Below are 18,604 nucleotides of genomic sequence, written 5' to 3'. Positions count from 1 at the left end.
AACTAAATAGTGTATAGTTCAACGCAATTTCTTTCTGCATCAGAATATTGCAGCATTCCTAAAAGTTTGATGGCCACACTTGACATTAATGTCCTTGCATGTATTTATTACTATTTAGTAACTATTCAGAATTTATTGGAGCAATATTTGAATTAGTGCTTTATTTTTTTCTAATGATAAACTGATTTATTAGAATTTAAATGATTCATTGTTTTTTTAATTTATTTTTTATTTTTCACACTATGAACCATATTAACCAAAATACACACAAACATTTCCCTCTTGAATATACACAGTGTCATTTTCTCCCCTTTCCCCCCCTCCCACCTTCCCACCCCCCTCCCTACTCACTAAACGTTCAACATATCTCTGATCGAGTTCACAGAATTCTGCACGGGGAAGGTGAGCAGTCCATGTGGGGACCAATGACTTAGAAGTGGGGATGAGGTCCTGAAACAGGAATACATAGAATTAGGCAGGAAGTTAAAAAACAGGACCTCTAAGGTAGTAATCGCTGGATTGCTGCCGGTGCCACGTGCTCGAGAGAGTAGTAATAGGAGGATGTGGAGGATGAATGCATGGTGAAAGAGCTGGTGCAGGGGGCAGGAGATAAGATTTTTGGATCATTGGGATCTCTTCTGGGGAAAATCGGACCTGTACAAAAGGGACGGACTCCACTTGAACTGGAAGGGGACCAATATCCTAGCAAGCAGATTTGCTAGAGCTGTGGGGGAGGGTATAAATTACTTTGGCAGGGGGGTGGGGAGCAGAGTTTGCGAGCAGTGTCTAGGGTGCATGGCCACCTATTTAAGAATGATAAAGATAACGAAGGATGGAGGTTAAGGTAAAAGGTAGAAAAGGGAATATATGTGAGGTTCATTCTCTGAAATGCATGTACTTTAATGCAAGAAGCATAGTGAACAAGATAGATGAGCTTAGAGGATGGATTGGCACTTGGAATCATGATGTTGTGGCAATTAGTGAGACCTGGTTACAGGAGGGACAGGACTGGCAACTAAATATTCCAGAATACAAATGTTTTAGATGTGATAGAACAGGGGGTAAAAAAGGGGGAGGAGTTGCTCTGCTTGTTAAGGAGGACATTACTGCCGTGAGGTGGCAGGATGGTTTGGAGGGATCGTACAGTGAGGCTGTTTGGGTGGAATCGAGGGGTGCAGGAGGCATGAGGGCACTTTAGTAGGAGTGTATTATAGACCACCAAATGGGACAAGAAAATTAGAAGAACAAATTTGTAAGGAGATAGCATATATGTGTAATAAACATAAGGTAGTGATCATGGGAGATTTTAACTTCCCTCACATTGATTGGGATACCCATACAGTAAAAGGGCTGGATGGGCTAGAGTTTGTCAAATGTGTACAAGATAGTTTTCTTAATCAATACGTAGAGGAACCGACTTGGGATGGTGTAATACTGGATCTGGAATGAGATAGGTCAGGTGTCTGAAGTTAATGTTGGAGAACAAATTGGGTCTAGTGATCACAACTCTATTAGTTTTAGGGAAGAGCAAAGAAGGGCCTAAAGTTGAGGTTCTGGATTGGAGAAAAGCAAATTTCAAAGGAATAAGAATGGATTTGGGGAGTATTGAGTGGGACATGATTTTTCAGGAAAGGATGTAAATGAAAAATGGAGAATATTCAAAGAAGAAATTTTGCAGGTACAGAGTATATATGTCCCAGTGAGGATCAAAGGAAAGGCTGGAAGTCATAGGGAGCCTTGGTTTTCGAGGAATATTAGAAATTTGGTTAGGAGAAAGAGGGAGGTATAAACAGCAGGGTGCTGAGTAGAAAAAAATCTTAAGAAAGAAATTAGAAAGGTCAAAAAGAGGCACGAAGAGGCTTTGGCAGGCAGAGTAAGAATAAATCCAAAGGGTAAAAGATTAGCGAGGGATAAAATTGGACCCCTTGTAGATAGGGAGGGTAGGCTATGTGAAAAGTCAGAGGAGATGGGGGAAATTTTAAATGATTTCTTTTCCTCAGTATTCACTAGGAAAAAAATATACCAGTTGAAGTAAAGAAAAATAGTGGGGAGGTCATGAATCATATAAGGATAAGTGAGGAGGTAGTGATGGCAGTATTAAAAAAGATAAAGGTGGACAAATCTCCGAGTCCGGACAATATATTCCCAAAGACACTCAGGGAGACTAGTGTACAGATAGAGGGGCCATTAACAGAGATATTTAGGATGTCACTGGTCACGGGGGTAGTGCCAGAGGATTGGAGGGTGGCTCATGTTGTTGCGCTGTTTAAGAAAGGGTCCAAATATAAGCCTGGAAATTATAGACCTGTGAGTCTGGTGTCTGTGGTGGGTAAGTTGATAGAAAGTGTTCGGAGGGATGGCATTTACAAATATTTGGAAGAACAGGGATTGATAGGTAGTAGTCAGCATGGTTTTGTCAGGGGTAGATCATGCTTAACAAACCTTAGAGTTTTTCGAGGGGGTTACAGAAAAGATTGATGAAGGGAAGGCTGTGGATGTTGTCTATTTAGACTTTAGTAAAGCTTTTGACAAAGTTCCCCACAGGAGGTTAGGAAAAAAGGTGGAGGCATTAGGTATAAATAAGGAGGTAGTGAAATGGATTCAGCAATGGTTGGATCGGAGGTGTCAGAGAGTTAGTGGTAGAAAATTGTTTGTCAAATTGGAGGCTGGTGACTAGTGGAGTTCCTCAGGGATCGGTCCTGGGTCCACTATTGTTTGTTATATATATTAATGATCTGGAAGAAGGGGGTGGTGAATTGGATAAGTAAGTTTGCAGATGATACAAAGATTGGTATTGTGGACAGTGAAGAGGATTACAGTAGCTTAAAAAGAGATATAGGAAAGCTAGAGGAGTGGGCTGAGAAATGGCTGATGGAATTTAATACTGATAAGTGTGAAGTGTTGCATTTTGGAAAGGCAAATCTAAATAGGTCATATACATTGAATGGTAGACAATTGAGTGCAGAGCAACAAAGGGATTTAGGAGTGATGGTAAATAGTACCCTCAAAGTTGATACTCAGGTAGATAGAGTGGTGAAGAAGGCATTTGGAATGTTGGCCTTCATAAATCGAAGTATTGAATTCAAGAGTTGGGATGTTATGATGAAATTGTACAAAGCATTGGTGAGGCCAAGTTTGGAATACTGTGTGCAGTTATGGTCACCAAATTATAGGAAGGATATAAACAAAATCGAGAGAATGCAGAGAAGTTTCATGAGAATGTTGACAGGATGTCAGGGTTTGAGTTACAGAGAAAGGTTGAGCAGCTTGGGGCTTTTTTCTCTGGAGCGTAGAAGATTGAGGGGGGATTTGATGGAGGTGTTCAAGATTTTAAAAGGGGCAGAGAGAGTCAACATGGATAGGCTTTTTCAATTAAGAGTGGGGGATATTCAAACCAGAGGCCATGGTTTGAGATTGAAGGGGGAAAATTATAAGGGGAACATGAGGGGAAATTTTTTCATGCAAAGGGTGGTTGGGATGTGGAATGGGCTTCCGGTGGAGGTGGTTGAAGCAGGGACGTTATTTACATTTAAGGAAAGACTGGATAATTACATGGAGGGGAGAGGATTGGAAGGGTATGGACCAGGTGCTGGTCAGTGGGACTAGGTTCTGATATGGACTAGTAGGGCCAAACTGGCCTGTTCTGTGCTGTATATGGTTATATACATTACAATAAACCCATTAAACAATGTAATCACACAATGAAAATAAATATGAAAATTGTATCATCTACTTTTACACACTGGGTCAGTTAATTTTGTCTTCTTCTCATTCTATCATTTTAGGGGGTGGAGGTCCGCGGTAGGCCCTCTCTGTTGTGTTCTATGTATGGTTCCCAAATTTGTTTGAATACTGTGACTTTATTTTTTAAATTGTTATTTTTTCCAATGGAATACATTTATTCATTTCTATGTACCATTGCTGTACTCTATGGCTCTCTCCTGATTTCCAGGTTGACATTATACAGTTTTTTGCTACAGCTAAGACTATCATAAAACATAGAACATTACACAGAAACAGGCCCCTTTGGCCAAACCTTTTTTTTTGTTTTGCTTAGCCACCGGGACCTGCAATAGCCTTCCATACTTCTCCCATCCATGTACCTGTCCAAAATCTTATTAAAATTGAGTCCACATTCACCAGTTCAGCTGGAAGCCCATTGCACACTCCCACCACTCTGTGTGAAGATGTTCCCCCTCACATTTTTCCTAAATATTTCCCCTTTCACCCTTAACCCATGTCCTCTGGTTTGTATCTCACCTACCCTCAGAGGAAAAAGTCGGTCTACATTTACTATCTATCCCCCTTGTAATTTTAAATACCTCTACAAATCTCCTTTCATTCTTCAACACTCCAGGGAATAAAATCCTAACCCATTCATAAAAGATCTTTTTTGTGCTTCATCCAATTTGAGGCCTAGTTCTTTACTTATATTACTTAGAAGAAAGATCTCTGGATTTTTTGGTATTTTGCTTTTGTGATTTTATTTAATATCTGATTTAGATCTTCCCAAAACTTTTCCGCTTTCTCACATGCCCAAATTGCATGTACTGTTGTTCCCGTTTCCTTCTTACAGTGAAAACATCTATCTGATACTGTTGGGTCCCATTTATTTAATTTTTGGGCATGATATATAGTCTGTGTAACCAATTATATTGTATCATGCGTAATCTCGTGTTTATTGTATTTCTCATAGTTCCGGAACATAGCTTTTCTCATTTTTCATTTTTTATCTTTATGTTTAGATCTTGTTCCCACTTTTGTTTGGGTTTACAGCTTATTTCATCATTCTCTTTCTCTTGCAGTTTGATGTAAATGTATGTTATAAATCTTTTAATTATCATTGTCTCTGTAATCACATATTCAAAGCTGCTTCCTTCTGGTAACCTCAGCCTGCTTCCCAATTTGTCCTTTCAGTAGGTTTTCAGTTGGTGGTATGCAAACATTGTACCGTGAGTTATACCATATTTGTACTTCCATTTGTTCAAAAGATAATAAATTATTTCCCAAAAAAAATTTTACTATTCTTTTGATCCTTTTCTCTCCCATTCTCTAAAGGAAAGGTTATCTGTTGTGAAAGGGATTAGTTGATTTTGCATCAATAATAATTTTGGTGGTTGGTAAATTGTTTTTTTCCTTTCTATGTGAATCTTCCAAATGTTGAGCAAATGGTGCAGTACTGGTGAACTTCTATGTTGCACCAGTTTTTCATCCCACTTATGAAGTATATGTTCTGGTACCTATTTTATCCAGCTCTCACCTGGCCCAATCTGGTTTTTCTCTTGTTTGATAAAAATCTGATAGATATCTTAATTGTGCTGCTCTATAATAATTCTTAGTTTGTATAAATTAACAGAATGATCTAGCCCTATCCTCAGTTTCCCCCCTTTCCATAAGAATTTCCTTATTATTTTCTTTAGCTCATTGAAGAATTTCTCTGTTAAGGGAATTGGTAACGATTTAAATAGGTATTGTATCCTTGGGAAGATATTCATTTTAATGCAATTTACGCTTCCTAATGGTAAATCTTTCCAATGTTCTGAGTCATCTTGTAATTTCTTTATTAATGGCTGATAATTTAATTTGTATAGATGGCCTTGATTATTATCTAGTCCAGGGGTGTCAAACTCAAATTCACGGAGGGCCAAAATTAAAAACTTGGACTAAGTCGAGGGCCGAACTAAATATTTATTGAAAATTTTCAACAACATCTGCATGTTTTCTCTTCTTTCAACATTGTAATGTTAAACTTTTTTTAATTAAAATAAATGTTTAATAATAGTTTTGGATAAACTCTTTCATTGTCATTGTCATTGGCCCATTTCCTTTAGCGTTCTGAAACCGTGCACATGACGAGTCAATGAAGGATGATTAAACCAGTGGTCTTCAAACTTTTTCTTTCCACCCACAGACCACCTTAAGCAATCCCTTACTAATCACAGAGCACCAATGGCACAGGGACGCGAGTGGAAAGAAAAAGGTTGAGAACTGTTGTATTGTGGTAACTCCACATCTGATTAGGTTAATTGTTAGGCAAGTGGTCAGAGAAGGACCCCCACCCCAAGAAAGTCTTAAATCACAGGAACAAAATAAGCTTCGGTCTCACTGTTCCCAATCTTATACACAGTCCTGATGTGGAATGTGGGGTGGCAGCTCCACGTTCACCCGAGTTCAGGTGCTGTCTGTGTGGAGTTTGTACGCTCTCCCCTTGTCTTGGACCAACAGGTCGGTCGCCTGACAAAGGCACCTGAACCCCCCATTGAAACGCCGGCTTCCGGGGCAGTGGAGGAATTGGCTGAGAAGAGCACGTTGCTCCCACCCCCCTCCCATGGTTGGAGAGGGATTAAACTGCGATCTCATGGCGCTAGGCTCGTCTCCAACAAAAGGAGCGGGAGGCAGGGTCCGCCGCGCACGGAGCGAGGGGGGAAGGCATCGCCAACGAGACGTTCGGTCTGGCGTCGCCGCTGAAGCGCAGACCCAGCGAGGATGGTCCCCAACTCCAGCTGCGTCTGTGTCCGGGAGCCGGGCGGGCTGAGTGCGGACTCTGAGATCCCTCCACACCTCCGGCGTCTTCATTTTCACCTTCAGTGTGCATGCGCTATACTGGCGCGGCGGCCAGCGGGCCAACTCTGATATATATTTAATATGGTCTTGCGGGTCAAATATAATTATATCGCGGGCCAGAGTTTGACGTGTGATCTAGTCTAATACCTAGGTATCAGATTGCTTGTGTTTGCCATTTAAATGGTGATTCTTTCTTAAACTTTGTGAAATCTGCATTATTCATTGGCATTGCTTCACTTTTATTTGCGTTGATGTTGTACCCCGATATTTCTCCATATTCCTTCAAATTCTTTTATTGATAATTCTGGTTCTGTTAAGTATACTATGACATCATCTGTAAATAGACTGATTTTATATTCCATCTCTATTTTATTTTCTGTTCTTATCAGTTCTGCCAAGGGTTCTATAGCTAAAGTGAACAGTGAGGGAGATAGTGGACATCCCTGCCTAGTTGACCTGCTTCATTTAAATTGCTTCGATTATATATCCATTTACTGTCACCTTCGCCAATGGTCCCTTATATAATCCTTTAATCCAATTAATATATTTTTCTGGTAGGTTGAACCTCTGTAGTACTTTGAATAAATAATTCCATTCTACCCTGTCAGAGGCTTTCTCTGCATCTAAAGCAAATGTCACTCTTGGCATCTTCTTTCCTTTTACTGAATGGATTAAATTAATGAACTTACAGATATTGTCTGTTATTCGTCTTTTCTTAATAAATCCAGTTTGATCTAGTTTTACCATTTTTGGTACATAGTCGGCCAATCTGTTTGCTAATAGTTTTGCTATTATCTTATAGTCTGAGTTAAGTAGAGATAATTGGTCTATATGCTGGTGTTAGTGGATCTTTCCCCGTCTTTGGTATTACTGTAATTATTGCTGTTTTGCATGAATCTGGGATGTTTTGTGTTTCTTCATTCTGGTTCATTACTTCCAGGAGAGGAGGAATTAAGTCTTTAAATGTTTTATAGAATTCTGTTGGGGGTCCGTCCTCTCCAGGCATTTTATTGATCGGTACCTTTTTTAATATATCCTGTATTTCCTCTATTTCAAATGGTTTTATCAGTTTGTTTTGCTCCTCTTCATGCATTTCCAGTAGTTCAATTTTAGCTAGAAACTCGTCTGTTTTGTCTTCTTTCCCTTCATTCTTAGTTCTGTATAATTGCTCGTAGAATTCCTTGAAGTTTTCATTGATCTCTGATTGGTTATATGTAATTTGTTTGTCCTTTTTTCTTGATGCCAATACTGTTCTTTTAGCTTGTTCTGTTTTAAGCTACCTAGCTAGTATTTTGTGCTTTTTTTCTCCTAGTTCATAATACTTCTGCTTTGTCTTCACTATGTTGTTCTCCACCTTATACGTTTGTAGTGTTTCGTATTTTATTTTTTTGTCCGACAATTCTCTTCTTTTTGTTGTATCTTCCCTTGTTGCTAGTTCTTTTTCTGTACTTACTATTTCCCTTTCCAGCTGTTCTATTTCCCAATTGTAGTCCTTTTTCATCTTAGTTACATAACTTATTATCTGCCCTCTGATGAAGGCTTTCATTGTATCCCATAATGTAAATTTATCTTTCACTGATTCCGTATTTATTTCAAAGTGCATTTTAATTTGGCGCTCAATGAATTCTCTAAAATCCTGTCTTTTAAGTAGCATGGAGTTTAATCTCCATCTATATGTTCTTGGTGGGATGTCCTCCAGCTCTATTGCTAATAACAGGGGTGAGTGATCCGATAACAATCTAGCTTTATATTCCGTTTTCCTAACTCTCCCTTGGATATGGGCTGACAACAGGAACAGGTCAATCCTTGAGTATGTTTTATGTCTACTCGAATAATATGAGTATTCCTTCTCCTTTGGGTGTTGTCTCCTCCATATATCCAAAAGTTGCATTTCCTGCATAGATTTAACCATAAGTTTGGCTACTTTGTTCTTTCTGCTAGTCTTTTGTCCAGTTTTATCCATCTTTGAATCCAAATTAAGGTTAAAGTCCCCTCCTATCAATATATTCCCCTGCGTATCTACAATATTCAAAAATATATCTTGCATAAACTCTTGATCCTCTTCATTAGGTGCATATATATTGAGCAAATTCCAAAATTCTGAATATATCTGAGAGTTTATCCTTGCATACCTCCCTGCTAGATCTATTATTTCCTCCTCTATTTTGATTCATATATTTATATTAATTAATATAGCTACACCTCTTGCTTTTGAATTATATGATGCTGCCGTTACGTGCCCACCCAATCTCTCCTTAATTTCTTGTGTTCCACTTCAGTTAGATGCATTTCCTGCACAAATGCTATATCAATTTTTTCTTATTTCAGTAAATTTAATAGTGACTTTATTTTGATTTGGTTATGTATTCCGTTAATATTTATAGTCATATAGTTCAACATATTTCATCCTTTGTTTACATCTCATTTCTGCTTCCTACCGGCCACTACTCCATCATGTGACTCCTCCCAAATGATTCATTGTTGAAACAAAATACAAACTTGACAATCGTTCTTTATTGTGTAAATGAAGTAATTGGAGCAAGAGCGTGCTGAATGGAGGAAGAGAAGAGATCTCACTCCAAATGACTTTTTTTTGCAGGACAAACTTAACCTGAGTTGCATTCACAATGCCACTGTTGCAGAATTGATGAGAGGAATCCGGACTCAGGTGAATGGGCTAATCACTGGCTTACAACCTCGCGAAATCAGTGCAATGTCTCTTGGTCTTGCACACAGGTCTGTATGAGTTTTTCTGTGTCAAAGTAAATGTTTCCTCATCTCCTTTGTGGTAATGATCCAATGAATGTTCTTCAGTGTCAGTGTTGTGTGTAGCTAGTTTGTGGTTGCATTTGCATGCAAAATACTGAATAATTATGTAAGGGGTGGATTCTGCTGCATCTATAACTTGTGGATTATAATTATCTGGGACTGTATAACATGCAAGGGGCACAGTGTTCTGAAGCTGTGTGTAATGTGTATTTGAAATGTGCAACCTGCAATTGGTGCAGTTGTAAATGTCAGTCTGTTGTTTTATTCTAGTCTGTCCCGTTACAAGCTGAAGTTCAGTCCTGACAAGGTGGATACCATGATTGTGCAAGCAATCTGTAAGTTGAAGAAACTTTCTTACTCATATATTAGTGACTTATTGTATTGGTTACAAAATTTCAACAACTGATGGGAGTCCCATTTAATCAAGGAAAGGTTTTTATTTTCACACTGCACGCAAAGCTCTCTTCAATTCTGAGTTTTTTTTAGCAACACATTTAAGGAAGGAATAATTTGTGAGGGTTTTAGTTCCTAGTTTATTTGTGGAAGCATTAGATATTTTTGTAAGATCAAGGAGCGCAGTATATTTCGGTGTAAAGGTTGACCCCCCCCCCCTTAGTTTTCCAGCCTTATTTTAATGGTTTTATCATTTGTTGAGGGTACAAGTCGATCCCTAAAAATCCTGTTTACTGAGCTATTGGTGTTCGTTGGCATATAGGTTGTCGTGTCCCCCCCCCAAAAAAAATTGGAATGACTGAGCTATTGGGCATTGGCTAAGAGTGGTTGTTACAGAAGCTCCAGTAAAACAATGAAAGCATGAAGTGAGCTTCAAGTTAAAAGTAATAGAGATGGTCAAGAAAACCAACAACTGCAGCTATAAGAAAATGTGAAGTATATAAGAGTCACGTGATGGAGTAGTGGCCGGTAGGAGAATACCAGCCCTCTCCAGAAAAGAAGAAATAAAGTGCAGAAAACACAAAGTTCAAGAAACACAAAACATAACAAATAAAAGATAAAGTTGTAGAGAAAAAAAAGAAAATGGCACCCAAGAAGGAAAAAGTAAAATCAATGGGAAGAAAAGACACCGGAAGAGAAAGAAGAAGTCCTTACCCCCATGAAGAAACAGGGAGTCATTGTGGAGAAGAGAGCCCAGCCCGTTCACCAAGGTTGATGACGACCCCGCAGAGTTGCGACTCCCCTCCCCCCCCCCCCCAACCGCTGGATTGCAAAAATGGCTCTTTGAGCCAAACCTTGCGCATGCGCAGTGCGCTCACTAAGGAAAAGGAGAACACCGACGGGAGGGGGGGCCAGCTGAGGAGCGGGCAAACACAACACGCCCGACATCAGGGCTCTAAGCTGGAAGAAGAGGAAAGCGACAGGAAAGGGAGTGAAAGGAAAGAAGAGCAGCAGCAGGAGGCCCAACAGAAGAGTAGCCCAGAAGAAGAGGACCAACAGCAAGACGGCCAGCAAAGTGAGACAAGCAACTCGTCAGGAAAATCAGAAGAGACACAGATACAAGGAAGAGAAGAAGACACAAACACAGGTGCAGACACAGAAGAGGAAGAAGACGACCAAGATCTGCACAGAGAAATAGAAGGTAAGACAGATGGACAGAATATAGATAGTTTTTTTTCAAGAACAAATGAGAGCATTAAAAGAATGGTTGACATTAGAATTTAATGAAGTGAAAAGTACAGAAGAAAAAGGAATAGATTAGAGCTGGTCATGACAGAAATAGGGAAAAGATTAGAAAATGTGGAAGAACGAGAAACGGCTGTAGAAATGGAAGTAAACGATTTAAGAGGAAAATTGGAAGGAAGTGAAAGAGTTACAAGAGTTGTTAGCTCAGACAATTGATATGTTGGAAAATTATAGTAGGTGAAACAACGTAAAAATAGTGGGCCTTAAGGAAGATGAAGAAGGCACAGATATGAAGGAATTTATAAAAGAATGGATCCCAAAGGTCCTGGGAATGACAGAAATATAGGAAGGAATGGAAATAGAAAGAGCACACAGAACACTAGCTCCAAAACCACAGACACATCAAAAACCAAGATCCGTTTTAGTAAAATTTTTGAGATATACGACAAGAGAAAATATACTGGAGCAGGCAAGGAATAAAATGAGAGAAGACAAAAAACCATTGGAATATAAGGTCAAAAAATATTTTTGTATCCAGACATAAGTTTTGAACTCTTAAAGGAGAAGAAGGAGTTTAATACATAACATAAAAAACATAACAATTACAGCACGGAAACAGGCCATTAGGCCCTTCTAGTCCGCACCGAACCAAACACCCCTTTCTAATCCCACCTCCCTGCACAATGCCCATAACCCTCCATCTTCCTCTCATCCATATACCTGTCCAACCTTTTCTTAAATAATACAATTGACTCTGCCGCCACTATTTCTCCCGGAAGATCATTCCACACAGCTACCACTCTCTGAGTAAAGAAGTTCCCCCTCATGTTACCTCTAAACCTCTGCCCCTTAATTCTTAACTCATGTCCTCTTGTTTTAAACTTTCCTCCTCTTAACGGAAATAGTCTATCCACATCCATTCTGTCTATCCCTTTCATAATCTTAAATACTTCTATCAAATCCCCTCTCAACCTTCTACGCTCCAAAGAATAAAGACCCAATCTGTCCAATCTCTCCCCATACTCCAGATGCTTAAACCCAGGCAACATTCTGGTAAACCTTCTCTGCACTCTCTCCACTCTGTTTATATCCTTCCTATAATTATGCGACCAGAACTGCACACAGAACTCCAAATTAGGCCGCACCAACGTCTTATACAATCTCAACATCACCTCCCAACTCCTATATTCCATGCAATGATTGATAAAGGCCAGCATACTAAAAGCCTTCTTCACCACCCTATTCACGTGAGTTTCTACCTTCAGGGAACGATGTACCGTCACTCCTAAATCTTTCTGCTCTTCTGTATTCCTCAATGCTCTCCCATTTACCACATATGTCCTATTCTGATTCTTCTTACCAAAATGAAGCACCTCACACTTATCAGCATTAAATTCCATCTGCCATTTTTCAGCCCACTTTTCTAAGCAGCCCAAATCCCTCTGCACTCCTTGAAAACCTTCTTCATTATCCACTATTCCACCTATCTTAGTATCGTCTGCATATTTACTAATCCAATTCACCACCCCATCATCTAGATCATTAATGTATATAACGAACAACAATGGGCCCAATACAGATCCTTGAGGCACACCACTGGTCACCGGCCTCCAACCTGACAGACAATTATCCACTACCACTCTCTGGCCTCTCCCCTTCAGCCAATGTTCAATCCATTTGACTATCTCAAAATTTATACCCAAAGACTGCACCTTCCTAACCAACCTTCCATGTGGTACCTTATCGAAGGCCTTACTGAAGTCCATATAGACAACATCTACTGCGCTACCCTCATCCACATTCCTAGTCACCTCTTCAAAAAATTCAATCAGATTGGTCAAACATGACCTTCCTCCCACAAATCCATGTTGAGTGCTCCTGATCAGAATCAATCCTATGGAAAAAAGAAAATTTGATATATATGAGTTGGTAAGAGATTGGAGAAAGAAAAGAGACATAAGAAAAATACCAAAAAGGCAATGTTGAATGAGAAGAGGAATCACTTGTTAGCCTGAGTTGGAAAACCACATTGCAAAATGGGTTCGTGAACAGAGGCAAGGTTGCTATGTGATCCTATGAAATAAAATAGAACATTTGCACTGAAGTGGGCAAAGTCACGCCCAGAACACGGTAAAGATTTTGAAGCTCCAGAGGCTGGTGCAACTGTTTCATGAACAGCAAAAATCTGGTATTACAACAAAAAACAAAAACTGCACAGGAGCTGCCAAAAGATCTTGATCATCAAGCTGTAAATTTTCATCAGTTTATTATGTGGAACTGGTAGAAACACTAGTTTACATGAAGCCCCCATGAATTTTGACGTGATAGGCCCTTGAAAAGTAAAAGTGTGAAAATTGCAAACCAGAAGTACAGGCCATGAAGGGATCAGGTTTACCGTGGTGTTAACATGCATGGCTGATGGGACAAAGACCCCTGGTATCCTTCAAGTGCAAAATAAAACCGAAAATGAAATTCCCTGAATATATTTTTGTACATTTTCATGAAAAAGGGTGGATGGATGAAAGTGGTATAAAACTATGGATAGACAATCTGTGGAACAGGCTGTTGACACAAGGAACGGAGTTTGCTGGTCTGAGATATGTTTCATAGCCACTTAACTGAGAACACTAAAAATAGATTAGCACTACATAATACTTACATAGCAGTAATCCTGGGTGGTTTGACATCTCTATCAATGTCTGCGTGAACAAGCCAGTCAAAGATCATGTGTGTCAAGAATGGAATACATGGATGTCAAGTGCAGAAAAGTCACTTACAAAAGGCAAGGCAATGCGTGCTGTATCATTTGATGTGCTGTGCGACTTTATGCTCAAAGCATGGGATAAAGTAGAGACTCTAAAATCGTTTTTAAAAAAAAAATGCAGTATCTCTTGTGCAATTGATGGTACAGATGATTTATTGTGGGACACTCATCAGATACACATTGGGACCTGCATGATGTTTGCCATGATCTTTGCCTCAGACAATAGTGATTTTGAAGGATTCTAAATGTTTTTTTTTCAATAAAATTTTCAACGAAAATTTGTTGTTGAGTTTTTGTTTTTCAAGGTTTAACTTGTATGCCGAATTGGCATCCAGTGGTTTTTTGAGTTGAATTTAAGGTCTCAAAAGTGTATCTGGTATATAGGTCCACCCCCATTTTTTTGAGATTTTTGAGGGTTTCAAGGCTTATATGCCAAAAATATGGTAATTAGTTTTGCATTGGGTGAACTCAACGTTGCTTCAACTCAAGTTTAGAAATAAATATTTGTAAAGTTCAACATCTGCAGAATAATGAGTAAAATTTAAGATTTCAGTTCAGATGTGGAGAAAAATGGGCAAGGACCACTCAGTGGCAATATTCTGTAAAATAACCTGAAACTATGGATTAAAATTTCCATTCTGGTTATGTTTTGTTGGACTTCTGTGAGAAAGCTGTGAAACTGTCTGCTTTCATTTTTGACCATGTTTTAAGTTTTACATTCTATGACCTTGTTCTAGTGTTTCTAGAATAAATAGGATATTGTTCTTGAACTATTCCTGGGAGTGATGTATCAATTATTGATGTACAAATTATACCTCTGTTTTCTAGAGGAAAATGCTTGCAGAGAAATGAAGTCTTGTAAGGACAATGTTGTGAATAAATGACAAGGAACCTGAAGATTTTTTTGTCTCTCACTAAACTGTAGCTTTACTGGATGATTTGGACAAGGAGCTTAATAATTACGTCATGCGCTGCAGGGAATGGTATGGCTGGCATTTCCCCGAACTTGGAAAAGCTGTCACTGATAACTTGGCATACTGCAAGTGTGTTCAGAAATTGGGTGAGTTTTTTAATGTAACACACTCCTGTCAAAACTTTCAATGACCAAGCTGTGAGTTGGTTTTCTAATTGGAGATGGGAATTTGGGATTCAATCCTGCATTCTGCTGCCTAGCAGTATATGATACAGTTGTACTCTGGCTTTCAAAAATCTTGCCAAGAGCTGGCATACAAATGGTGAATTGGCACTAAAATGCAGCGCAATGTTCTAAAATATTGGGAGCAAAATGTTTTGGTTTTCAATGCTACCATTGACCTGATCTATCTCCCAAGCAATGTTATCGAACCAGCAGCGTTGCTGCAATGAGCAGCCATGATGGGCAATGTAGTACGGTGCAATCTTGCTTCAGCTATACAAGTACTCCTCTATTTACGATGGGACTGCATTCTGACAAGCCCATTGTAAGTTGAAAAAGTATACAGATATATCTTGTATAACACTGACAACGCTTATCTGTCCCCATACTGATCCCACTCCCCTGCTCTCTCCCCATAGCCCTTTATCATTTGCAACACTGATCCCACTGCCCCACTCTCTCCCAACAGAGCTGAAAGAGTCCCCACACTGATCCTGCTGCCTTGCTCTCTCCCGACAGTGCTGTATCAGTCCCTGCAGGTTTTCCAACTGAACTAAAAGAAGTGATTGACCAAGGAGGCTAGAAAGAATTATCAATGTTTATTTGAAAAATCAACAATTCTTGTGATTACCTTACTTTTATGTATTACATGAAAGTAAATAACAACATTCACACTGTTGTACCTTCGTAACTTTGAAAAATCGTAAGTCAGACCGTCATAAGTAGGGCAGCACCTGTACACCTGGTTGCCATTTGGACTAAATACTGTCTGCTTTGGTGCTGCAGGATTCACCAAAATTAACGGGAGGGGCCATGAATCAAATCTGATATTTGCCATTTCAAGCATTGGACTTTTTTTTTGAAGGTAGCTTTTTGAATATTTCCAGTACTTTGTATATTGCTCAACAGGTAACAGAACAAATACTGCCACCACGGATCTTTCAGACATTTTACCCGAGGAGGTGGAAAGTGTAGTGAAGGTTGCAGCTGAAATATCCATGGGAACAGAGGTGTCTGATGAAGACATTGAGCACATTATACACCTTTGTGATCAGGTTGGTGTAAAACTAGTTACTTCTCTTTTTATTTTTGTCAAGTCTGAAGTGATTTTTAACTTGAGAGAATAAAACTTTGATTCAAAGTTGCAAGGTGATCTAATCTTTCACCATGGGCTAAAGGAAACTATGACAGAATCTTATCTGAATTCAGATAAGTGGTGTGACCATCACGTGAAGTGATGGTAAGAATGTTTCCTCTAGTTAATGTCTGTCTAGCACTGGTAGCAGTGATGATGATGACTTTGTCACTCTTCCTGATTAAATGCTGAGGGGTTTTTAGTCACTACCTCATCTGAGACTCTCAGTGCTAGATTATTTGAGTGCTGTAAAGTGAACCCATGCCACACCATGGCTTAACACCATCCAAAGTAAAGCAACGTGCTTAATTGGCATAGCACTGCACTAACATTGTCCTCGTTGTAATTCGCTTCCAATAGGATCCTCATTGCTGCATGGTAGAACAGATTTCATTGCACACAACTTCCAGAATTGTTTACCAGTTGTACTTTTCCTGCCCTCAAGGTTGTGCAGATCTCGGAGTACCGTGCCCAGCTTGATGACTACCTGAGAAATAGAATGATGGCTATAGCCCCCAACTTGACAGTGATGGTTGGGGAACTGGTTGGAGCCAGATTAATAGCACATGCTGGTAAGTACTTGCCACAGATGTTTAAATGTTAGGGAATTTTTAGGGGTTCTGCTTGCAAATTAAGGTCCACCTCTGCGATACCTGGAATGCGAGGAAAAAATTCCTCTGATGAGCTGGCCTCTAAGGAGGTATTGAACTAGGATTTCCTCGATCCTCTGGTCGGATATTGATGTGACATACCTATGAGGAGTTAGTTTTAAACTTGTTCTCAATTCTTACCTACTTATCACACCTGTAGCAAAACAGTGACATTCCTTGTCCTGTAGTAAGTTCTCAAATTGAGTAAACACTTGGCTGCAGGCTCTGTTGGATAATCCAGCCCAGGGCACAAGGTAATGAAAATCTGTTTCATCAACAAATGTGCTCTCCTGTAAACATTACCACTGCCACTCCTTCTCTATCACTGTTGGTTAAATTTCAATGCAACCAGTCGAAGATGTGATTGCTGTTGGATGTGCGAGATGTACTGAGTTGTCTTTGGAGCCAATAAAAGGAAAAAGCTCATGAAGCAGCTATTGTCGAGTGACAAATATGTGAGTGGGACTTTGAGGCTTCGGTAAGTGACTTAACTTGAGTGGGTGGGATGGCAGTGGAATGCTTCTCCTGCTGGATGGGAGGAATCGGGGATCCCTGTGATCTTGATGCAGTCTACATTTGTGGGACGTGTACCCAGCTGCAGTTCCTGACAGGCAGGGTCAAGGAATTAGAGCTGCAATTGGATGCACTGATATTCTGGATCAGACTTGAACTGAGGTGTTCACAACTAAGGAGCAATTGACAAATGGATGGAACTGCGCACGCCCCACCCCGCCAAAGGAGAGGCAAGGGGAGCAGAAAGTACACGGTTCCCCTGTGGCCAATCTCTTCACTAACTGGATACTATTATTGGAAGGAGGAAATAGCAGCATCAGTTGGGTCAGTGGCATTATAACTGGTTCAAAGCTCAGAAGCTAATGGTACAGGAAAGCAGAGTGATAGTGATGGGTGAGTTGATCATGAGGGGAACAGACAGAAAGTTCTGTGGCAGTGGAAGAGCTACTGGGATCGTGATACCTCCCAAGAACCATGGTCAAGAATGTCATCTCGCTTTTGGAGAACCATCTTGGGTTATTGTACAAACGATTCAGGTAGAATCAGAAATGGATCCTGCAGTTAGGTCAGAGGTTGAGAAGCAGGACCTCGAGGGATGTGCCATGTGCAGTGAGCTCAGAAATGGGAAGACAGGCCAGATGAATTTGTGGCTGAGGAGCTGGTACAGTGGGCAGAAATTTGGGCTTTTAAATAATTGGGATCTCTTCAACTGGGACAGGTTGCACTTAAACCAGAGGTACCAGCATCCTGGCAGGCAGCTTTGCCAGTGCTATCTGGGTAGGTTTAAATGAGATTGTCCAGGGGGAGGGCGGGTGGAATCCTTTGCAGAGTGGGCAGATGAGAGGTTAAAGTTGGTATGAAGAGCAATTGTTGCAGGGGGTGGGGTTTAGCCGGCAGGAGAATGTGAGTGAGCAAGGATTGTTTGTTTAAATTACCCCTATTTTAATGGAAAAGGCTTGTTAAGTAAGGCAAATTAACTTGGGACATGGGTAAACACATGAAACTACAATAGGGCAAGACTAGCACTCAACATTCCAGGATCCAGCTGTTTCAGGAATGACAGGTGGAGGTAAAAGAGGAAAGGGTGTTTTGTTGGTGGTTAACGACAATAGGATAATATCACACTAACGGTCAGAGGTGAAGTGACAGGTGGGTCGGCTAGTGAGGCAATATGGATGGATTTGAGGAACAAGAAAGGCATGATTGACTTGTTTGGAGTTTAATATAGGCCCCCAATTAGCTGATGGGCATTAGAGGAGCAAATATGCTGGAGGTTGCCACCTGTAGGTCATTGTAGGTTATCTTAACTTTCCAGGTATTGACTGGGAAAGTCATGGTATGAAAGGTTTAGATGGGGTGGAATTTGTCAAATGCGTTCAGGAAAGTTTCTTCCAGCAATTGATCTAGTTTGGGAAGGGCAAAGTGGATGAAGTGTT

General features: G+C 40.0%; 1 protein-coding gene and 1 non-coding gene across 3 annotated transcripts in view; both read left to right on the top strand.

Annotated features, from left to right (window-relative positions):
* Nucleotides 1–18,604, top strand: part of nop58 (NOP58 ribonucleoprotein homolog (yeast)) — a 44,776-nt gene that overhangs the window by 12,950 nt on the left and 13,222 nt on the right. For both annotated transcript variants that reach the window (XM_069933998.1, XM_069933997.1), the window contains exons 5-9: nucleotides 9,164–9,300; nucleotides 9,604–9,668; nucleotides 14,661–14,795; nucleotides 15,780–15,925; nucleotides 16,451–16,577. In XM_069933998.1, the coding sequence (XP_069790099.1) occupies nucleotides 9,164–9,300; nucleotides 9,604–9,668; nucleotides 14,661–14,795; nucleotides 15,780–15,925; nucleotides 16,451–16,577 (610 nt within the window). The remainder of the gene's footprint in view (nucleotides 1–9,163; nucleotides 9,301–9,603; nucleotides 9,669–14,660; nucleotides 14,796–15,779; nucleotides 15,926–16,450; nucleotides 16,578–18,604) is intronic.
* LOC138762575 (small nucleolar RNA SNORD11B) lies at nucleotides 16,148–16,232 on the top strand. Its single transcript, XR_011356971.1, has one exon. It is a non-coding gene; the product is annotated as a small nucleolar RNA SNORD11B (small nucleolar RNA).

The sequence above is a fragment of the Narcine bancroftii genome, chromosome 4, assembly GCF_036971445.1.
Source record: "Narcine bancroftii isolate sNarBan1 chromosome 4, sNarBan1.hap1, whole genome shotgun sequence".
NCBI lineage: Eukaryota > Metazoa > Chordata > Chondrichthyes > Torpediniformes > Narcinidae > Narcine > Narcine bancroftii.
The sequence above is the reverse complement of the archived record's forward strand: the minus strand, read 5'-3'. Positions and strand labels throughout refer to the sequence as shown.